The sequence below is a fragment of the Budorcas taxicolor genome, chromosome 13 (assembly GCF_023091745.1).
Source record: "Budorcas taxicolor isolate Tak-1 chromosome 13, Takin1.1, whole genome shotgun sequence".
NCBI classification, from domain to species: Eukaryota; Metazoa; Chordata; class Mammalia; order Artiodactyla; family Bovidae; genus Budorcas; species Budorcas taxicolor.
Window position 1 is genome coordinate 77,139,483 of NC_068922.1, and position 24,217 is coordinate 77,163,699.

Here is a 24,217-nt window from a genome sequence, read left to right on the forward strand (position 1 = left end):
CATGGCTTTTAAACAGATACACGGCTTGGCAGGTGTGTGTGTACATATAGACAGACAGATAGATGCTCTTTCTAGCTGTCCACGGGGCCTCAACCCAACAGCCCACTAGCAACAAGCTCCACACACCCCCTTGCTGGCAGCTCTGCCCGCAGCACCATACTTCATGCCATCTCACATCTTCCCTTACTTCTTCAGTTACTGCTCGACAGGATGACACGTTCATTAGTAGCTGTTTATTGATCAATGGTTTGATATAAAGTTATTTCAGATCTTCAGAATTTTGCCCAAATGAAATCACAAGCATTACAAAGTTTTTCTCTTAAAAATAAAAAAGGGGTTGGGGGCAGGCTGGGAAGGACCAACCTAGCAGTAGTGGCATTTGAGAATAAATTAACAAAAAAAAAAAATTTAGTATTACCATTTATTGGTGACAAACACTAAGTTTTACTTACATTCCATGGGGAGAAAAAATTCCAGCGTAAACAACGAATCCAAGCAGTACTTAACTCGCAAGGCTACCGTGCTTGTCATGTGGGCTGTTATGCGGGACCTCGCCGCACACATCTCTGTGCACAGCAACACGACTTCAGAAGCAACAGTTGGAGAGAGAAACATGGGCCATTCTTTCCAGCCCTCATGGAGATGTAATCAACAGTATAAAGCACTCACGGAAGATCAATCTGCAGTTGTATATGTGCTACACGGAGACCATATCCTGTAGTGTAGTGAGAGCTGTGTGTCCTCAAGAGTTGTATTATATACACACAATTTTCTTTAAAACAAAGATCAAAGTTCATTTAAATCCTGGTGCATTAACAAAAAAATAAAATAGAAAAGGAACCAAATGATCAGTTAAAGTTTAAAATTCCTAAGTTGTCCAATTTATACCACTGTGGGAGACTTCATCAAGGTTTCATCAAAGCCAGGACTGTTTCAGCTAAACCAGAGGGCACACAATTTGCATCACTGAAAGGGTCCTGGGTTAAGTCCAATGAAATAAAAATGTATAACCACATACACATGGATATGATCTTTGCCGGTTAGATTACTGATAAAGTCAGTCTCAGACAAGCTTCTAAACTGTGCTATGTAACTAGATACAACTGAGAAACTCTCAAATGAAAATTTATATAGTGTCATTTCAATCAAAAGAAAATAATGAAACTAAGAATATGTATCTCTCCTGGAAGAGAGCAGTGGTGACAGTGTGGGTACCGCGGGAGGCGTGGGCCAGAGCGTGCCAAGAAGGTCAGCTGCGGCCCAGCAGGAAGCATATGTGATTTTCTCTGGGGCTTTCAGCCCTCTCTCTCCAGCGCGGGTGTCCAGGGTTTGTCCCAAAGTGTTCTGAGTGAGCCAGTCTGAGAAGGGGCGGTGCTTTCTGTTTCTTCTTCCGCACAGCAAGAAAAAAAACACCCAAAACAAACAAACAAAAAAACCCCACCAAAACCAACACTAGGGTGCCTGGGGCACAGGCCTGCGGTTTCCCAAGGGAGCCGGGGCGGCTGCAGACCGCCCGGCCCCCAGCAGGCGCTGCCATGCGCCAGCAGCCACACCGCTGCCTCCTCGGGCCCCGCCGTCTTCACCACTGCCATCTCCAGGCCTTTACCCATCGTGTCTCTCGGCCCACTGGAGGTATCAGAAATTCCAAATGTTCCAAGCAGTTTCAGCATTTTCAGTATATACGTTGGGATTTTTCAATGATTCATGGCCAGATAAAGTTCAGCACCTCCCACACCTTTAAGGAAGAAAAACATGAAAATGATCTAAGTTTTAAAATTTAAGAGAATTAAGCCATGTTAAAAATGGAACTAGGAGACATCAAGAAGCCTGCTATTCAGGCCCCAGTTTATAACTGATACACACTGGGGGCTGGAGGGCGCCTCCCTGCTAGCTCAGCTGGTAAAGAATCTGCCTGCAATGCCAGAGACCTGGGTTCAATTCCTGGGTCGGGGAGATCCCCTGGAGAAGGCACAGGCTACCCATTCCTGTGTTCTTGGGGTTCCCTGATAAACTTTTGGTAAAGAATCTGCCTGCAATGCAAGAGACCCTGGTTTGATTCCTGGGTTGGGAAGGTCCCCTGGAGAAGGGATAGGCTACCCACTCCAGTATTCTGACCAGGAGAATTCCATGGATGGAGGAGCCTGGTGGGCTATATAATCCATGGGGTCACCAAGAATCGGATATGACTGAGCAACTAACACATAGAATCAAGTGAAAACAGCAAAGAAGAGAATGGGTAGATAGCATGTTATCTCCAGGAGGGAAAGGAGGAAAATAAGGAAAGAAATGTATTTGCATTAAAAACAAACATACAGGAAAGGTACACAAGAAACCTACGCTAATGCAATCTCCGGGTGGGGCAGAGAGCGGCACAGCTGGGGACTGCATGAGGGCAAGACCCATCAACCCATCACTGTGGGCACCTTTTTAAATGATTTTGACTTGCACCATGTGAATGTATTACCTATTCAAAGTTTTTTTTTTTTTTTAAAGGTAGCACTCTCTGCCCAAAACTTGGAAACCTTTCAGGGGAAAGGGACAGAAAGTGACTAAGTCAACAAGTATTTCACTACTAAGTTGAGCAGACAATTTGAATTTAATGCAAATGAGGAAGAGAACTGCCTTTCCATGTAAATCAGCTCACTCACACAGACATTGGTCCATTTCCTGTTCTTGGCATCTCCGTATTCTGTTGGTCCAACTCAGACAGCAACTTTAAAATGTTCAGTGCAGCCTAGTGAGAATGAGAAGTGAAAGTCAAACCACGGCCACCGCTCAGGACTCTAGTACACGACACTGAACAGCGACTCGAGGGCTTCTACTGCCCAACAAAAGATATGGGCCCACTAAATAACCCTCTCACGCTTGCATTTTTAATTAAAAATATAAATTTAAAAAGTTATCCATGGTTACTTCACTGAATCACATCCTCTATGTTAATTTTATTATGTATCACATTACAATATTTTCATCCTGTGGTCAGAGTACAAATTTTATATCCCCACTTTAATGTAAAACCTATGTTTCTGTGTTAGCATTAGAATACATTCCCCTCAGTGACATATAATGAATGCATTATATTCCATCAGATGAATATACCATAGTTTATATCTATTAATTTAATCAATTCCTTTTCTTGGTTTTAGTATTTCTTAACAGTAACAATTTCATCTGAACAGAACATTAAAATGAGAGGCTTTCTAAGCTGCTAGAACATGGGGCTGCAATTCCTTGTTCTGGTCAGAGGTGAAATAAATTCAGTATCTGGAGCCTTTCAAGATCTGGGTGCCCCTCAGGTCAGCAAGGAAAGGCAGGAGAGGGTTGGCCAAAGCCCCTGAGTTCTGATAAACAGAATGAGACATCACACCAGTAATCTAGGAGCAGTCTTCAGAAATATGGAATCTACAGAACAGCCAACTGTCCCCACAGTTTGCAGAGAACCCCTCTCCCTGTCTCTGAGGCCAGTGGCAAGCTGGGGCCGGGCCCGCGTGGGGGACGCACCATGTCGTGGCAGGACTCCACGTCCTTCCCAATACCGTGGCTGATCAGGGGCGGCTGAGAGGAACAGTTGATAAGAGATACAAATTCGTTCTTGTTGTTTTTGGGGAAGTCTTTGTATTCAACCTACAAGAGAAAAGAGAGCTGAGGCAAGGGACGGGGAGAGGAGGCGAGGTCGAGGGGGCGCAGGGCTATGGCTCTGGGTCTGTGTCCCTGTCTCAGCCTGGCATGTCTACACCAGCTCCTGCCCTGCAGGCACGAAAGGCCATCCGTGGGGCCTGCTGTGAAGGGGCAGGCATGACACCAGAGCCTCAGCTTCCAGGATCTCCGAAGAACCTAGAAATCTACTCAAAAACCCCTGGTCTGGAAGAACCCGTGTCCTTTCCTAGCCCTAGAAAGGGCCAGCACAACACATCTGTTCTCACTGAAGTCTACATTTGTAACGACCACTGGGTTAGCGGCTTCATTACTATGGCTGCCCTGGAATTTTAAAATTCACCAAAGGTTGAGGATATTCTCTTACTGTCCAGGGTTCTAACATTTCCCATGCCTCCTCCGTTCCTCAGAATTACCCTTCACCAGGCAGCCCCCAACCATCCACCTAGACAAAGAGCTTGCTTTAAGAAACAAGGTACTTGATTCTCAGAGAAACCAGAGAGGCCCGCACTGAGGTACAGACCCCACAGCTCGGTCCGAACGGTTACCTGGAATCCCTGGACTGTGGAGAGATAGTCCAGCTGCTCAGAGGGTCTCGTCAGAGGTCCGTGGGGTGCGTGGCCTGAAGAGATGTTACTCTTTAAAATGGTCTCGGCTGTAGGCGAGGTGCCCCCATACAACAATTCTCGGGCTATCATGGCAGTTACCGTGGCCTTGGCAGGATTCGGAGCTACCCTGGTGAAATCTTTGGTGTGATGTCCGTGACTGACTCCTACTGCCTGGGCAACCTCGGGCACCATGGGAAGGATTCCAGCAGGCAGCTGCTGATGACTAAGATAAGGCATCCTAAACTCATCTTCTTTATTGCCTGGGGAGGGACACAGGACAAATCAACTGCCTGGAAAAATGTTACACAGCCCCACCCTGACCCTCCCTCAGCACAGCACAGGGACAACCGTGAAGCCAAACACGGAACTCTGTAGCCCGCTCACCAGGTACCTGCTACCACCGGGAACCACGCAAAGGCCAGAAGCACAATCAGATCAGGACAGTGTTAACATCACACTTACTAGTCCCATTTTCATCCCCAGAGCCAGGTTCAAAAAAGGTTACTTTTCTTCCATCCCCTGGTTTCTTTACAGGTGTCTTTAAAAAAAAAAAAAGGCCATGAGCATCAATGAAACCATTCAAAAATTAGTTCCTGCTGTCCAAAACTATACAAACTCCAACCAACAATTCTTGGTTTATTAACTTTTAAATAAGAGGGCACAGGCAGGAAGGCCTGTGCCACGTGCCCCCAGCAGCGCCCGTCCCCAGGCACACATGCAGCCACGTCAGCCTGTCCGTGAACAGCATCTAACAGAGGGGCCTCTGCTCCGCGCTCGTGAGAGGAGAGGGGGACGCTTAACGGGAAAGAGCCAGAATACGTCAGACTGACAGAGCTGACCAACAATGAAGCTTTTAGGTTGATGCCAAACAATTAAATAAAGATTATTTCCTGAAGCAAATGTCCAACTAAAGGATAAGGTGACAAATCAAAGGCAACAAATAGAGGGGAAAACATTATACAGTAAAAATTATGCCAAACACAGCAGTTTCCTTTCTGGGAAGATAAAGGTGCCCTGCGAGGCCCTGCAAGATTCTGGAATGAAAGCCCTCAAAGCAAAGTCCAGGACCTCTACAGACTCTCTGGTGAGTGCCTGGGGTCCCAGCTATTAACTATGTGGCCACAGCTGATGCCAACCATCTGTCTCTGCTGACAGCACTGGCCGACAGAACTGAATCAGTCCTGGTATTTTCAAGTTTATCCCAAAAGGACCATCTAGTATCTGGAAACGAGGTCAGCCACGGCTTTCGTTGCGGGTCCTGCTTACCAACCTCGGCAGAAGTGCAATTTTCAACATGGGATCATTTCTATCTAAAGTTCAATTCATAATGAAAAAGAAACCGCAAACTGAGACTATGGTTCGGCTCTGGATCTAACATCATGCTATCCCCGTGTCCCAGGAAAACCAAAGCCAGTTCTACAACTAACAAAAGCCTAAGGTTGATGAGTCTTTTATGGAGGTCTCATTCTAAGAGCACAAATGACAGAATCATACACTGGTTTGGAGCAAGCTGCCCTCCAGCAAAGCATCCCACACCACAGAGATGCTGGCGCAGTAACAACTTAAACCCAGCACCACGCCCAGAGCCATGGACGTGCACCTCCCGAGCACACTGTGAAGGTGCAACGGCTAAGAGCCTGCTCAGCAGGGCTGCTTCACGGCCAGGAGGAGGCAGCCGTGCCCTAGAGGAGCCAGAGTCCCCCTGGATGAGGTGAGCAGCTCATCCTGCAGTTAGAGAGGACACAGAGCCTGAGTGCACCTTCTCCTCCGACTTGAGGGCAGGTTTGGAGGGCTGGGCCTGCGGGACTTTGAAACCGAGGATCTCCAGCATGTTTTCGGCCGCGTTGCGTTTGGCTGCCTTCTTGTTGGTGCCTGAGCCTTCTGCCGTGTGGTTCCCCACCTTCACCTGCATACGGAAGGCAGGACTCGGATCAGTGCTCAAACCTTCAGAATAAAGACCCGCCAGGAACGGAAGAGAACCCAGAACAATGAGAACCTGGATGGCTTCACAGTGCTGCCCTGGAGCTGGTTTGCACCAGCCCACGAAAGCGCATCATGAAATACTGAGGAATTTGTTGGAGAGCTGGTGGTTAAAGGTAGTTATTAGTAAACTAACTGTGTAAGCTTGTAATTAAATTACTTTAACCAACAGAGGTAATGAATACCTAAACTGCATCACTTCTAGCTGGACTCCAGTTTAAAATCATCTACACTTGTGAGGCTCTCTGTACTTGCTGCGCATCCGCTGTCCACATGCAGCGACACGACTCTCTCCTGCTCAGAGGGAGCTCTCTCACCACAGACTCCGGCAATTCTGCTTCTCAAGGATTAAGTTACTCTGCTGATTTACCTATTCTTTTTTTTTAACTATCTAAAAAAAATATTTTTTATCGCATTATAATCTACATAACCATACAACTCACTTCCTTTACTTCCACAATTCAATGATTTTTGGTATATTTACAGAGCTGTGTAACTATCACCATAGGCAAGTGACGGTTAACAACGCAGATTAAGCTTTCAAGTGTCATCAAGCCTGCAGCCACTACGTAACCAGCACAACAAACTGAAACTTCCAGTCTTGGGAAAATTATCTGATACAGCAAAGAAGCTGTTCGTATTGTTTATATGAGTTAAGTTCTGATATGTCTTTGTTGTTAATGTAAACAAAAATAGCAATCAGGACTCATGCTAATACCAGTCATTCAACAATGACATGAGCAAACCTCCTTGCTGGACCAGAGAACAATAAAGACTTCTCATTCTGTGACACTGCTACGCTGACCATCACACTGAAGCCACAGATGTATGAAATGTACAACAGGGTATTGCACAGCACCTGTAAATCGTGTGCTATGCTTCCTACCAGCACAATTCACACACACACACACACAGCCGTGTGACGTATGCATACACACCCTTCCTCCCAGCACACTGCCTCCCCTAAGAGCTGCCGTTAAACACCCGGCACGCCACAGCTCCCCACCCCCTCCAGGCTGGTCTTGTTGCTGGGTGTTAAGTCACTCAGTCATGTCTGACTCTGTGACCCCACAGACTCTAGCCTGCCAGGGGTCCTCTCCATGGGATTCTCTAGCTGAGACTAGTGGAGTGGGTTGCCATTTCCTTCTCCAGAGAATCTTCCCGACCCAAGGATTGAACCTACGTCTCCTGCATTGGCAGGCGGATTCTTAACCACCGGGCCACCTGGGAAGCTGGTCTTGACGACAGACCAAAACCAAAAGCCCCGTATCACAAACGTTAAGGAAACCCTGGCCTCTGAAGAGAGCTCTGAGGTTGAATCCCAACCTGGCATCCACCAGCCATCTGATTCTGGGCAAATCACTGAGCCTCTCAACACGCTGCAGTATCATCCCTCTTCCTGCCCTCTGACGGTGGAGTGAGACACCAGGCTAACTGCTGGTGCTTTATGAGCTCTAAACTGCTGCCCAGAGTTTTCTGTTTTTCACCAGAAAACACTATGAAATTCCCATCACAAATTCAGCTGGCTGTACCAGTAACTGTTCCCTCTGCACAATCTGAAGCGCAACCCCAGTCCACAGATCCAAGATCCTACGGAAGGGTCAGGAGGAACGGGAATAGATCCTTCACACAGTTTATAAGACAACGTAAACCTCCGAGGGGTAACAAAGAAGAAACAGGCGCCTTCCTGTTGAGACAGCAGCATGTGTTAGGGCATCAAGTTATGGCAAGCAACGTGATCTTAGTAACATTTGGTGGCAGGGCGATGCACTGGGCTCGGCCTCCTGAGGGAGGGGCCCGGCCCTGGAACGCCTCTGGCCGAGACGGGAGGACGCCCACAGCCCGGCTGGCCCACCTGCATGACAAACTCCCTGCGTCGCGGAAGGCCCCGCTCGGCGAGTAGCAGGTACTCCGGCTCCTTCTCCTTCTTCGCCTGCTGGATCTGGGCCAGTCTGCTGATCGGGTTCATCCCCTGGCCATACTCGGGGCCGCTCTGTAGCTGAGGAACAGTCAGGGTGGAAACCATGTGCTGAGTTAGTCACAGAGAGGACCTTGCCGATTCAGAGACCGGGACACGACCGCTGAATACGTCTATGCTGATCTAATGGCTCAGAATTAATCACATCTTTTTTAAAGTTTTTTTTTTTTCACTGAAAGATGCCTCAATGATTTTGATTGCTCTGAGGTGATTTTAGGTCTTCTTAGCAAACCAATATCACCATTCATCATGAGCAGGCAAGCATCGTTGTAATACGTGCTTTTGAACAATAAATGTCAATGGATGATAATAAAGAGGTACAAAAATTTATCAAACTCTTCCTAAAATTACCCCAAAGCCTACATCATCAGGATGGGTTTCCAGGTTTCTTAACAATGACTCAAAATCCAGAAATCATTTATATATGTATAGACATACATATATATATGTATATATAAAATGCGGAAATGCTGACGCCGTGTGGAAAGAACCTAAAATTCCCACAGTGACTTCCTGGTGGCACTTTCCATGCCAGGGAATCCTCACCTGCTCACCAGTAACACCCACCAGAGGAGATATCAAGTAGACAAAGGAAACTGCCGCGGTGTGCTAACGTTCCTACGCAGAGAATGCTAAGTTGAATGTGAGAAAAACTTGTATTCTGACACAACATGAAACTATATGGACAATCAGAACAAAAGAGATCCTGGCATTCATAAATGTCCCAAAATGGAACCTGTCCCTTTTCTGGGAGGGTGAGGGACAGTGTAATTTTTGAATGGTTCATGAGCATGACTCAAAAACCCAGCAGAAGGTGTACATGTCTGCCTCCTGGCCCGCCCCGGCCCCCTCCGCCCAGAGTCTCCCGCACACTCAGAACCGTGCAGCGGGCACGAGACAAGCAGCTGGGTGTCCTCTCCCCGCAGATGACCACAGCTCCTCGCAGGGTCCGCACCCAGAGCCTCCGCCGAGCCCGGCGCTGCCCGACCCAGGGCCCCCCGGGAGCCGCACCAGGCGGCCCAGAAGGACTCGCGAGGCAGGCGTGTGCGGGCCAGCGCCCCGCCTCTCTCACCAGCCTTGCAAACCCCCAGCTGTCTTCAGGCAATGGAAACGCCCTCTTCTTTCAGGCACGTTCTTACCCTGACTATGGATTTTGTTTTCTTTTTGATTCTAGGCTTCACCCGCTCCACTGTAGGCAGGGGTGGTAACTTCTTCAGCTCCTCGAGAACAGCTATAGCAGCATTTTTCTTTGAAATCTTCTTGCTCTTCCCTTCACCTTCCCCCACAAACTCCCCAACCGACACCCTGGTCACAAAGCTCTTCATGTGGGGTGGGCCGCTCTCCCGGGCAACCTGTTTTGGAGGGAAAGACTGAGTGAAAGCTTGACAGACACGCATTACCGGCTGCAAGGCACACTGCTCAGCGTGAGACCCCGGGAAAGGGCGACTAAGGACAAGACTCACTAAATGAAGGCAGTGTCAATGTGGACAGTTCTGAAAGCTTTTTTCCCCTCTTTTCTTTTTTCCCCCTACTTGTTAAAGTTCTCAGGTCTGATGAGTCCAAAAGAGCCATGGAACAGGGCACCATTTTCTACTCCCACCACCCAGGGTCACAGGCGGTCCTGAGTTTAGCGTGCTCCCCTGCAAACGGCAGCAAGGCAGCTGGCCCAGCAAAGCCCAGAAATAAATGCAGCACCAAGAGTTCAAGTTTAATGTTTGCTCTGAGCCGCCAGCCAAGACCGAGCTTATTAAATACTGGCTGCTCTGAGCTATAAAAAGGAATGAGAAAATCTCCAAACACGTAAAGTGATTTCTAGCACTTGGTAAGTAAAGAAAGCAAACTGCAAAGAGTGTAAAAAAAAAAACGGTGCAGAGTATTAAATCTATATATACATACACACATACATAAATAGACACACGTATGTGTTTATATGCTTCTTTTTTCGCAAAAGGAAACTCAGGAAGGATAAAGCACAAACCAATGGAATTAAACAGTTTCCTATAGTAGTTGGGGGGAAGGACTGAGGTAGGGGAACAAGAGGACACTTCTGAGTATCTTTTTGTGTAGTTTTGACACTTTGGAGCATTTACTGTTACACATATTAAAAATATAAGTCAAGAGAAATGGGGGAAAATACTGAAATGGATTATGAACAGAAAACTAACTGTATATTAAAGTGATTATATAATCACACAGAAGGAAGATAAAAATCAGATCCAACCTACATTAGGAAAGATACCCTTGAAAAGAACAACTGAGTCAACAGACTTACAATGCCAGATGTCAAGACTTCCTGTAGTTACAGAATCTGTGACATCATGGTATTATTTAGCGATAAACCAATAGATCAATAAAACAGAATGCAGAAAGAGACCTGCACATATACAGCCTCTTGATGTTCAGCAAACACAAATCAAAGCAAAAGCAACGTCCTTCTCTTTTTTTAATGCCAATGGAGCACCTAGATAAACAAGATCTCAGATTCTACCCAAAACAAAAATTAAGCTAAAACAGGCCCAAATATGAAAGTTAAAACTATAAAATAGCTTTCAGAAGAAAACATAAGAGAAAACTTCATGACCATGAGGCTGGCAAAGAATTCTTGGACACAAAAAACACAAACCATAAAGTAAAATTAGAATTCCTCAAAATTAAAATACTGCTCATCAAAAGATAACATTTAAAAAGTAAAAATGGGGGAGTTTGGGGGAGAATGGATACATGCATATGTATGGCTGAGTCCCTTTGCTGTTTACTTGATACAACCACAACAGTGTTAACTGCCTACATACCCCAATACAAAAGAAAAAGTTTAAAATCTGGGGAAAAAAAAGAGGTAAAAAAGGGAACTCAAAGAGTATGGGAGAGAATATTTACAATATATGTACCAAACGAAAGAATTACACCCAGAACACCGAAAGAAATCCTACAAGTCAATAATAAAAAGACAAATACTCAATTAAAAAAATACTTCAACAGGCACTCTTCGCAAGGATAGGGAGCAAGTGGTAGAAGTGTATCCCTTTGGGAAATAGTTGGACAATTTTTACATAAACACCTACCCTCTGACTTAGCAACTCTGACTGCACATGCACCCAAGACGACTTAGCAGCCTTATTTATAGTAGTTCCCAACTATCCATGTCCATCAATAGAACAATGGATACATTCCATTCCATTCATACAGTGGAATACCACTCAGCATTAAACTACTGAAACATATGGATGGGACTTAACAACAAACAAAGCACACTGTATTTACGTGAAGTCTAAGAACACAGAGAACACATCTACAGAGACTGCAGAGAGCAGCTGTTTCTGGGTGGAATGGGGCACAGGGACTTACAGAGGTTATGATAAAGTTCCATATCTTGATCTGGGTAGTGAATTTTTTTTTTTACACATACTAAACTTTAGTGGGCTGTGCACTTAAGATACCTATATTCACTATATAATGACTATTAGCATAGAGGAAGAATAACCCAAGAAGTCATGAAAGCAATGCTCTGAAGACACACCTTCAGTGTGCAGATAAAAAGTGCAGAGATAACTTGGACTTTACTTAGGACGCTTGCTGTTGAAGGTGTGGATAAATATACTGGTGGTGTTGGAAGCGGAAAAGATCCCAATATGAAGGAATGAAACCGAGGGAGAGCCTGTGATGACGGACTGAAATCAGAGGGATGAACCCGTGGTTCTGTAGACAGTGGACCTGTCTTCTGCTAACAGGGTCTGGAAGCAGTGACCTGCAGCAGCAACAAGCCGACCTCCACTCAGCCCGGCCCCTACACGCCACTCTGTTAAAGGGAGCCAGAACTCCTTGGAAGAACACTTGAGACCATTTGTATTAGAATTTCTGTTTCTGCCAGGGCCAAAGTTAGCACAGGGAAAGTTCCAAGTAAGGCGAAAACACTGTTGTATCACAGAGGAAGGAAGGTCTCTCAAAGTCGGAAAAGGGGAGTTGAGAGCCAGGACACAGGGACATTAAGACCTCCAAACACAAAACACAGAAGAAAAAAAACCCGTGCCTATTACCTCAGGGTACATATAAAAATTATAAGTAGAAATGAACCATTAATCTAAAGAGACAACTCTTCTAGAAGAAAACAAGGGAGAAGGACCTTAGATTTGGCAAATTATCTCAGATGGATCACAACCACCATGAGCCACAGAAGAAAAATTTAACAAAGCAGACCTCTCCAAAATTAAATTATTTTTGCTTTTTGGGAAAATATTGTTTAAAAATGAAAAGACAAGCCACAGACTGGGAGAAAATATTTGGAAAATACCTATCTGAGAAAAGAACTGTATTCAGAATATATAAAGAACATATAAAATCCAATAATAAAAAATAACTCAAAAACCTGACAAAAGAACACTCTTTTCCAAAGAAGATGTACAGATGGAAAACAGGCGTATGAAACATGCTCAGCATCGCTAGTATGCATGGAGATACAAACTAAACCTAAAGTTATGACTACGCGCCAACTAGAAGCCGACCACACTAAGTGGCAGAGAACAACTGAAGCTCCCGTGCACAGCTAGTGCTGTGCTTTCCAGCAGCTCAGTCGTGTCCGACTCTTTGCGACCCCATGGACTGGAGCCCACCAGGCTCCTCTGTCCATGGGGATTCTCCAGCCGAGAATATTTGAATGAGTTGCCAAACCCTCTTCCAAACAATCTTCCCGACCCAGGGATTGAACCCAGGTCACGCGCATTGCAGGTGGATTCTTTACCAGATGAGCCACAAGGGAAGCCCAAGAACACTGGAGTGGGTAGCCTATCTCTTTTCCAGCAGATCTTCCCGACCCAGGAATCGAACTGGAGTCTCCTCCATTGCAGGTGGATTCTTTACCAACTGGGCTGTCAGGGAAGGCCATGTACACAAGTATCTCGTTGCCCTTTATGTGGCTTCTTTAATGTAGTGCCGATTTTGAGTCCATATGTTGTATGAATCAGTAATTCATCTTATTTCTGAGTAGTATTCCACTGTCTGGATTCACCACAACTTATTCACTCCACGTTCAAGGTCAGAAGGGGCAGCCGTGAGGAGATACCCCTCGACCAAGGTAAGGAGCAGCGGCTGCACTTTGCTGGAGCAGCTGTGAAGAGATACCGCACGTCCAAGGTAAGAGAAAACTAAGTAAGACGGTAGGTGTTGCAAGACGGCATCAGAGGGCAGACACTGAAACCATACTCACAGAAATCTAGTCAATCTAATCACACGGACCAGAGCCTTGTCTAACTCAATGAAACTAAGCCATGCCATGTGGGGCCACCCAAAACGGGAGGGTCATGGTGGAGAGATCTGACAGAATGTGGCCCACTAGAGAAGGGAATGGCAAACCACTTCAGTATTCTTGCCTTGAGAACCCCATAAATAGTATGAAAAGGCAAAATGATAGGACACTGAAAGGGGAACTCCACGGGTCGGGAGGTCCCCAATATGCTACTGGAGATCAGTGGAGAAATAATTCCAGAAAGAATGAAGGGATGGAGGAAAAGCAAAAACAATACCCAGCTGCGGATATGACTGGTGATAGAAGCAAGGTCCGATGCTGTAAAGAGCAATATTGCATAGGAACCTGGAATGTTAGGTCCATGAATGAAGGCAAATTGCAAGTGGTCAAACAGGAGATGGCAAGAGTAAACGTCGACATTCTAGAAATCAGCAAACTACAATGGACTGGAATGGGTGAATTTAACTCAGATGACCATTATATCTACTACTGCGGGCAGAAATCCCTTAGAAGAAATGGAGTAGCCATCATGGTCAACAAGAGTCGGAAATGCAGGACTTGGATGCAATCTCAAAAACAATAGAATGATCTCTGTTTCCAAGGCAAACCATTCAATATCACAGTAATCCAAGTCTATGCCCCAACCAGTAATGCTGAAGAAACTGAAGTTGAACGGTTCTATGAAGACCTACAAGACCTTTTAGAACTAACACCCAAAAAAATTGTCCTTTTCATTATAGGGGACTGGAATGCAAAAGTAGGAAGTCAAGAAATACCTGGAGTAACAGGCAAATTTGGCCTTGGAATGCGGAGTGAAGGAGGGCAAAGGCTAACAGCGTTTTGCCAAGAGAACACACTAGTCATAGCAAACACCCTCTTCCAATGACACAAGAGAAGATTCTACACATGGACATCACCAGATGGTCAACACCAAAATCAGAATGAGTATATTCTTTGCAGCCAAAGATGGAGAAGCTCTATACAGTCAGCAAAAACAAGACTGGGAGCTGACTGTGGCTCAGATTATGAACTCCTTGTTGCCAAATTCAGACTTAAACTGAAGTAGGGAAAACCACTAGACCATTCAGGTATGACCTAAATCAAATTCCTTATGATTATACAGTGGAAGTGAGAAATAGATTTAAGGGACTAGATCTGATAGAGTGCCTGATGAACTATGGAATGAGGTTCGTGACATTGTACAGGAGACAGGATCAAGACCATCCCCAAGGAAAAGAAATGCAAAAAAGCAAAATAGCTGTCTGGGGAGGCCTTCAAATAGCTGTGAAAAGAAGAGAGGCGAAAGCAAAGGAGAAAAGAAAAGATATACCCTTTTGAATGCAGAGTTCCAAAGAATAGCAAGGAGAGATAAGAAAGCCTTCCTCAGCAATCAATGCAAAGAAATAGAGGAAAACAACAGAATGGGAAAGACTAGAGATCTCTTCAAGAAAATTAGAGATCCCAAGGGAACATTTCATGCAAAGATGGGCTCGATAAAGGACAGAAATGGTATGGACCTAACAGAAGCAGAGATATTAAGAAGAGGTGGCAAGAATACACAGAAGAACTGTACAAAAAAGATCTTCACGACCCAGATAATCACAATGGTGTGATTACTCACGACTCACCTCGAGCCAGACATCCTGGAATGTGAAGTCAAGTGGGCCTTAGAAAGCATCACTATGAACAAAGCTAGTGGAGGTGATGGAATTCCAGTTGAGCGATTTCAAATCCTGAAAGATGACGCTGTCAAAGTGCTGCACTCAATATGCCAGCAAATTTGGAAAACTCAGCAGTGGCCACCGGACTGGAAAAGGTCCGTTTTCATTCCAATCCCAAAGAAAGGCAATGCCAAAGAATGCTCAAACTACCGCACAATTGCATTCATTTCATATGCTATTAAAGTAACACTCAAAATTCTCCAAGCCAGGCTTCAGTAATACGTGAACTACGAACTTCCAGATGTTCAAGCTGGTTTTAGAAAAGACAGAGGGACCAGAGATCAAATTGCCAACATCTGCTGGATCACGGAAAAAGCAAGAGAGTTCCATCTATTTCTGCTTTATTGACTATGCCAAAGCCTTTGACTGTGTGGATCACAATAAACTATGGAAAATTCTGAAAGAGATGGGAATATCAGACCACCTGACCTGCCTCTTGAGAAACCTGGGGCAGGTCAGGAAGCAACAGTTAGAACTCGACATGGAACAACAGACTGGTTCCAAATAGGAAAAGGTGTACATCAAGGCTGTATATTGTCACCCTGCTTATTTAACTTATATGCAGAGTACATCATGAGAAACGCTGGACTGGAAGAAGCACAAGCTGGAATCAAGATTGCCGGGAGAAATATCAATAACCTCAGATATGCAGATGACACCACCCTTATGGCAGAAAGTGAAGAGGAACTAAAAAGCCTCTTGATGAAAGTGAAAGTGGAGAGTTAAACAGTTGGCCTAAAGCTCAACATTCAGAAAACTGAGATCATGGCATCTAGTCCCATCACTTCATGGGAAACAGATGGGGAAACAGTGTTAGACTTTATTTTGGGGGGCTCCAAAATCACTGCAGATGGTGACTGCAGCCATGAAATTAAAAGATGCTTACTCCTTGGAAGGAAAGTTAAGACCAACCTAGACAGATATTCAAAAGCAGAGACATTACTTTGCTAACGTAGTCAAGGCTATGGTTTTTCCAGTGGTCATGTATGGATGTGAGAGTTGGACTGTGAAGAAAGCTGAGTGCCGAAGAATTGATGCTTTTGAACTGAGGCACTGGAGAAGACTCTTGAGAGTCCCTTGGACTGCAAGGAAGGAGATCCAACCAGCCCATTCTAAAGGAGATCAGTCCTGGGTGTTCTTTGGAAGGACTGATGCTGAAGCTGAAACTCCAATACTTTGGCCACCTCATGCGAAGAGTTGACTCACTGGAAAAGACTCTGATGCTGGGAGGGATTGGGGGCAGGAGGAGAAGGGGACGACAGAGGATGAGATGGCTGGATGGCATCGCTGACTCAGTGGCATCACTGACTCGATGGACATGAGTTTGAGTGAAATCAGGGAGTTGGTGATGGACAGGGAGGCCTGGCGTGCTGCGATTCATGGGTCGCAAAGAGTCGGACACGACTGAGCGACTGAACTGTACTTAATTCATCCATTTCCCTGCTGAAGAACATCTTCATGGTTTTCAGTTGTTAGTGATTATGAGATTATGTATGTACGTGATAGCTTTAATCATAATCAGTAAAAACTAAAAACCATGAAGATGTTCTTCAGCTGGGAAATGGATGAGTAAGTTCTGGTGAATTCAGACAATGGAATACTACTCAGAAATAAGAAATAAACTACTGATACATAAAACATATGGACTCAAAGTCTACACTATATTAAAGAAGCCGCATAGCAGGTGATTAGATACTCTTGCCAGGAGATCGGTAATCTTTTCGGATTATAACTTTCGAAAGGGACAACACTGTACCTGGTGGGCCATCTGTTACGTGAGAGGCCTGAGGGCAGGAACAGAACGGGGACTATGGCCTTTCTTATGATTTATAATATAGTTATGGAAACGTCATGTCTGGGTTGTCTTTTCTGAGATGGCTTTATATTTTTATGTGCTCTTTCCAGGCTTCTCAAAATGTTATTACCCATTCCTGTTAAATAAATAGACAAAGGGAAAGCCCCAAAAGACCAAAAAAACACAGTATATTCAATAATTCCATGTATGTAATATTTTAGAAACAAGCAAAACGTATGGACAGACATCAGATCGATGGCTGCCCAAGGGTGACGATGGAGGGAAAGGGACTGACTGCTAGGGGACTAGGGGAGACCGAGCTGCGTGAAAGATGTTCTTTATCACAGTGGGCAGCAGTTCCACAACTGCACTGTCAAAACCCATCCAATCAGACACAGAAACAGGGCCAATTTTACTTCATGCAAATGATACTCAAGAACTCTGACCCCTCATCCCCTCAGCCCCCAAAAATAACCTGAGAGAGGCATGCCAAAGGATACCGGAGCTAGTCGGAAGGGCAATCTGAACATTAAAATGGCAAGCGAGAATAACGGAGTAACACGTAGAATGAATCTATGCTAATATAAATTAACCCATTCCCTGGCGGCTCAGTCAGTCAAGAATCCACCTGCAGTGTGGGAGACCTGGGTCCGAGCCCTGGGTTGGGAGGATCCCTTGGAGGAGGGCACGGCAACCCACTCCAGCATTCTTGCCTGGAAAGCCCCCATGGACAGAGGAGCCTAGGGGGCTGCAGTCCATGGGCCGCAAAGAGTCAGACACGACTGAGCGACTACGCACATTAATAATATAAGGCAGGAGGAGATTTTCTTTGGACACGCAGAAAATGAACATTTGACATCCACCACAGTGATATCTGGTGCTGGGAAGAATCATCAACGACTGCTAGAAACACTGAGGAACTCTGTAAGGACATACACAGCCTTCAAGCATCTCCCCACAGGCTATGGGTTAACTACAAAGGGAAAGAAAGTCTCCTTGGAGGGGCACACATCTGGTGTAGACAACGGAATTAGCGTCACTAATGATACCACGCAATGCTGAGAAGAACTGACATTAGTTCTTCAGTGTTCCTGTTTAAAAAAAAGAAAAAGCATAAACTGAAACTAATCATGAAGCAAAAAATCCAACCAACCCAAATTTAGGGCCATTACATAAAACTGACTTTTCAAAATACTAATGTCATAAAAGACCAAACAAAAGCCGAGTAACAAATTAAAGGAGACTAAAGAGATGCATCAGCTGAACACAGCGTGTGATCCTGCACCAGGCTCAAGGCAGGGAAATGAAGGAGCACCATGGGGACAATGTCAATATGTGAACCTAGGATGCACATTAGGTAACAGTATTACAGCAGTGTTACGCTTCCTGTGTGGACAATTGCAGCTATTTAAGATAATGTCCTTGCTCTTAAGCTTCACATACTGAAATATGTGCAGTCAAAGCACATATCTGCTTCTTGCTCTCAAATGATTCAGCTAAATAAAATACAGAAAAATATGTACATTTAGAGAACAGAAAAGCAAAGGTGCTGAACTGTGAGGCGCTGGTGGCCCTATGTGAAGGCAACAGTCACAGTCCTATCCTTACCACTTTCCACTGGCCTGAAAACTTTCAAAGTAAGAAGTGGAAAAGACGACGAGGAAAAGTGTGTGAGCCCACATGTGGCTCGAGGTGAGAGCCGGGACCTCAGCTCAGGGAGCGGCCCGCTGCCCTATGAAGGAGGCTGCGGCAAACAGCTCTGCTCCCAGGGCGCCCGCAGGCTGCCCCTCCACCCCGACAACCCACCTGCCGAGCGATACCTCCCTGAGCAGGGCTCTCCACGTCCTCAGACGAGACTCGAGAATTAAGAGTATCCACCCCGATGCTCAAGTCAAATCCACGCCCATCCTGAGCCCTCCACTCTCACTGGCTGCCACCGAGCCCATCTGAATTCAGTGGGATCAAGTCATGACTGGGCTTCCCTGGTGGCTCAGTGGGTAAAGCGTCTGCCTGCAATGCGGGAGACCTGGGTTCGATTCCTGGGTCGGGAAGATGCCCTGGAGAAGGAAATGGCAACCCACTCCAGTACTCTTGCCTGGAAAATCCCATGGACTGAGAAGCCTGGTAGGCTACAGTCCATGGGGTCGCAAAGAGTCGGACACAACTGAGCGACTTTCCCTTCAAGTCATGACTGCCTCCCAGGGACTTGTCAATCAGCACAATACTTTTAACTACAATGATTTTATCAAAAAGCAAGTGGTCTATACTTTTCCGAAAAATTATATGAATGGTTCTTGTCTTCTCCTATTACTTCCAACATGACATATCTTGCTGTTAAAAAAAAAAAAAAAAACCTATTCTTTTCAGTTACTCAGTAACTGTTCCCTGAGCATCCAATATCCAATATATGCCAACTAAACTTCCAGGTGCCAGAGACAGAACTGTGGGGAAAAAATGGAAGCTTCTGCTCAACCTAATAATGGAAGTTAACATGAACATTTGATACGAGAGCTAATTACTAATAAAAGCACTCATATTAACAAACTCAATGCCACACGTACACACAAACTGTCATGTTTTAAAATAATTACTTTAAGAGATAGTCACCACCAGAAGGCATTCCCACAATTTCTTTTGTGACTACTTGACAATTCCCTGCTGTATGTTACTTATTCCTGAACAGCAAAGTCTGAAAGCCAAATCTAAAACCTAAACACAAGTAGCGGTGGGGCAGAGGCAATCTCATCCCCAAATTCCACAGCAAAAACAGAAATTGGCAATCCCTGACTGAGGTCCAAGAAGCCCGGGGACCCGCAGGCAGAGCAGAGATTAGTGTGAGCAGGCAAGACGCATCACTGGGATCTCGGGCCCTGGCCAGCAGTCATCTCTGTGACCTTTCCGTGACCTAAGAAGGCAGGCCTCTTCCACCCCACAGTCTTCACATCCCTCCCTCCGGTCTTTAAACACCCATTTGTGTGCCACACTAATTCTTCAGCAGGGACTAGTGTGGGAAAAAAGTGTTTCTTCCCTTTTCCACAACAGGTTCCCAGGGAGACCTTGTGGCTTCCTTGGGTGGAGTGCCCACCTGGTTCCCACCCAGCAACAGCCCTGTTATTCTGAATGTCCTGTCTCACTGCCTCCCTCCCAGAACAGACAAAGGCTAGAAGGGATGTGGGGCCAGGGAGAAAGAATGCCAGCCCCATCTGGCATGCTGTGTTCTGGAAGGGGGGAAAGACACTGGTCCTGCTGTGGCAGGGCGGGGTACTGCCATGGGATGGCGGGGTGTCCCTGTGACCCAAGGGCAGCTCCCTACCCCCATCTGGGCCTCATGGCAGCAGGTGAGCACGGCCAGCTAGGTCAGAAATCATCTATTCGATTGAGAGAGTAAGGACTGAATTCAGGAGCCAGCTTACGGCATAGTACATAATAGGAAATATCTTATAAAAGTCATACAAGTCAGACATGAAATCTGGGGATTACCTAAAACTACAGAGCTAAGTATTTTACAGGCTAATGAACTTCAGGTTGGCTTTTTAAAACAGAAATAGGCAAAAGAACTTATGAACCACTTAAAATTGTTTTAAGCATGTGCTGTGTTTAGTCGCTCAGTTGTGTCTGACTCTGTGACCCCACAGACTTGTAGACCACCAGGCTTCTCTGTCCAAGGGATTTCCCAGGCAAGAATACTGGAGTAGGTTGCCATTTCCTTCTCCATTTAAGCAGATGCCCCACCTCAAATTTCATTTGTCTGAAGTAACTAATATGTTGATCTTAAAGCTCTTTGGAAAACTAAATATATATATGCTTTATAATTTTGAAAAACCAAATAATTGATTTAAAGAACTATTAAAACACAACCTTGCATAGCCAAGCACAGAACTCAAACGAAAGAATTTGCAAAGAATTTTCAAAAACTAGGGAAACCTAAAATAAAAAACATTCCCCCAACCTGCCTAATCTATCTGGACTCTGTGTCTTTGAAGGAAACACACACTAAATGATCTTATTTTCCATTTTGAACTAGTAATTGTTAATTACTGTTTTTAGACCACAAAGTCTCCAACAACAGATTGAGGTTATTAAATGGGCGAACCGGGAGGCACACGCTGCACAATGACAAAACCTAAGTTCTTTTAACAATTACTTGGACACTTAAGCAGAGTCATGATATTTGGGGGGTAGCATATGCTTCTGAGACTCTTATGAAGACAATGGACCCTCCCTCCAGAAGAAAATGCATGGGAACATAAACACGATCCCCTTCAGACCATTTTAGGAGGTTCACAGACATACTGAGGCCACCTATAGACTGTCTGGAGATTCATGGCTGCCCTAGGACCAAATACTGCTTTGCTAATATGAAGTCTGAATCTTAGATGTGAAGATTCACATGTATGTGATCATCATTTCAACATTGTTTAGGAAAAATACTATTCTGATGATGAACACTAAGAGTATAACAGATGCGTAAAATAAGCTTACCTCAAAATTCACAGGCAAGTTCCGTTTAAGTGCAATCTCAAACACTTGACTTATTTCAGATTTATTGAGATTTTCTTCTTCTGACTCTCTTCCATTTACCTAAGGGAAGAACAACTGGTTAGAGTGAACTCATGTTAAAAAGCTGTTAAGATCCCAGCTGCGATGTTAACCCTTAAAATTATAAGCACTGAACCCAGGCTCTATGGACTGAGCACTAACCCCGTGAGCAGAGCCACATGTGCACCGTGTGTCAGTGAGAGTTAAAAGGTTTAAAAATGTCCTATCAAATTTTGGTCAGTTTGTGTCTCATAAATCCACCATAAACAATCTACACATAACAGGGCTCTACAAATAATCAGCCTGATGGTGAGAGCCACGGCCACTCAGGGAGCAGGGCTCCCGAAGCCCCCTGGATTTGTCCCCCCGCCCCTGGAGGACAGGCAAGCCACACTCTGGAAACAAGCACAGTCAGTCTATGTGGGCCACAGCAAGGACAAATGGAGGTCTCTCCACCTGGGTATGTGTGTTTCTTATTTGGACAAAGTCACTGGAAACCACTTTAACAAAAAGATGCAGTGGAACAGTTATAAAACCACTATGGGTCTCACACTTCACTACTGCTGGCGAAAATACAAGATGAAAACCAACAAAACTGCCTGCTGGCTCAGTCGCTTCAGTCGTGTACAACGCTTTGCGACCCCATGGACTACAGCCCCCAGGCTCCTCTGTCCGTGGGGTTCTCCAGGCAAGAATACTGGAGTGGGTTGCCATGTCCTCCTCCAGGGATCTTCCCGACCCAGGGATCAAACATAGAACTTTTATGTCTCCTGCACAGGCAGGCAGGTTCTTTACCACTAGTACCACTAGCCTTGAACAAAAGCTGCCTCCAGCTCTGTAATAAGGTTCATTTACAGTCCTCCAGAGGCTGGACTGAGAGGGGCAGAGATCTCTGTGCACGTGGCCCACATGGATTCTATACTGTGCAGGGGTGATAATATGAAAAACAAGATCAGCAGTGACCCCAAAACAGGGCAATGCACGCGTGTTTTTCTTATTCCTGGAGATTCTTTAGTCAAAGAACTTGTAAAAATCCTAGTTTCAAGATCAGAATTTCTATGACAGGAACCTGTGGATGAAATTACTGAACAGGCAATGTGTAGCAAAATCCCGGATTTGATCTGTTGTGTATTTCCTGAGGTAAAGTCTAACCCTAACCTAGGATCCATATTTCAAGCTATAAATAAAATAAAGCTCTAAATTTAAAAAAAAATTAAGAATTAAGAATAGAATCCTATAAACATAAATTTAACCAGACAATGTAATTCTGTCTCTCCTTTCGTGATAAAATTTTCTTTCCATCCGGTTTCATTTCACTCGCTGCCTGGTGATATACTGTTTACATAGCAATTTCTGATGGTTTAGGTAAGCTGAACACATTTTTACACTTGTTTAAATCCTAAAGAGAAAGAGGGCCTGCCGTTTTACGAGTGAATCTTTAAAGCCATAAATCTCCAAGCAAAGTATCTTAGAATTCTAGGTTTCCACAGAGGTTTGGTTTGAAATTTATTTTTTAAATAGGTGTAAACAAACCTATTAAAAAGCATTTTAAAAAGTAAGCCTGTTCAACAAATAGTGCTGGGAAAATCAGATATCTACACACACAAAAAAATGAACGTGGACTCTTACCTCATACCACATTCACAAATTAACTCAAAATGGGTCAAAGACCTAAATGTAAGGGCTAAAAGTATAGAACTTTGAGAAGAAAACACAGGGGGAAAGCTTCATGCACTGAATTTGGAATGATTTCTTGGATAGAACACGAAAAGCATACGTAGATTCTGACTTCATCAAAATTTAAAACTTTAGTACAAAAAAACTACCAAAAAACGCTGGTACATTAAAGGACACAAGAGAACAAAGACAACCCGTAGAATGGAAGAAAATACTCACAAATCACATATTTCATAAAGAATTAGTGTCCAGAATACATAAAGAACTATAACAACTTAACAACAAATAATGCAATTCAAAAATAGAGAAAGGATTTGAACAGACATTTCTCCAAAGGAGATATGCAAACACACAACATCACTACTCAAAGAGAAATGCAAATCAAAACCACAAGAAGATACACCTCACACCCATAAGGACAGCCACAGAAAATGGTAAGTGTTGTCAAGGTTGTGCAGAAATTGCAATCTTTACACATTTCTATTGAAAATGTAAGATGGTGTGGCCTCTGTGGAGAACAGTATGGTGGGTTTCTAAAAAATTTAAACATAGGATTACAATATGATCCAGCAATTTCACTGCTAAACCCATACTCAAAAGAATTAAAAACAGGCATTCAGATACTTGTACATCAATGTTCACAGCAGTATTACTCACAATAGCCAGAAGATGATAACCACACAAACATCCACCAACAGATGAATGGACAAAAAAAATACAGATACAATCGTCAGTCTTAAAAAGGAATGGGGTGCGGGGGGGAGAATGGAATTATAAAACAAGCTACAACACAGAGGAACCTTGAAAACATTATGATAAATGAACTAAATCAGACACAGAAGACAAATCTGCACTTACACGAGGCATCTACAACAGTAAGCACAGAGACAGACGCAGGACAGAGGTTTACCATGGCCTAAGACAGCGGCGGGGGGCGGGGGGGCGGGGGGGGGGACGGCAGTGTTACTGCTGAACGTGTCCATCACTCCTGCAGTTTGTGTGTGACGTGATGAAAGCGTTTTGAAA

At 44.7% G+C, this 24,217-nt stretch overlaps 1 protein-coding gene across 3 annotated transcripts in view; it reads right to left on the reverse strand.

Annotated features, from left to right (window-relative positions):
* Positions 1–218: 218 nt before the first annotated feature.
* The window catches only part of STAU1 (staufen double-stranded RNA binding protein 1), a 61,837-nt gene continuing 37,838 nt past the window's right edge, over positions 219–24,217 (reverse strand). For 2 of the 3 annotated variants that reach the window (XM_052650557.1, XM_052650556.1), the window contains 9 exons: positions 21,458–21,556; positions 9,360–9,590; positions 8,098–8,241; positions 6,022–6,168; positions 4,725–4,800; positions 4,203–4,522; positions 3,502–3,624; positions 2,649–2,734; positions 219–1,735 (listed from right to left, as the gene is read on the reverse strand). In XM_052650557.1, the coding sequence (XP_052506517.1) occupies positions 1,720–1,735; positions 2,649–2,734; positions 3,502–3,624; positions 4,203–4,522; positions 4,725–4,800; positions 6,022–6,168; positions 8,098–8,241; positions 9,360–9,590; positions 21,458–21,556 (1,242 nt within the window). In that variant the 3' untranslated portion in view covers positions 219–1,719. The remainder of the gene's footprint in view (positions 1,736–2,648; positions 2,735–3,501; positions 3,625–4,202; positions 4,523–4,724; positions 4,801–6,021; positions 6,169–8,097; positions 8,242–9,359; positions 9,591–21,457; positions 21,557–24,217) is intronic. The other variant, XM_052650555.1, reaches the window with a different exon arrangement.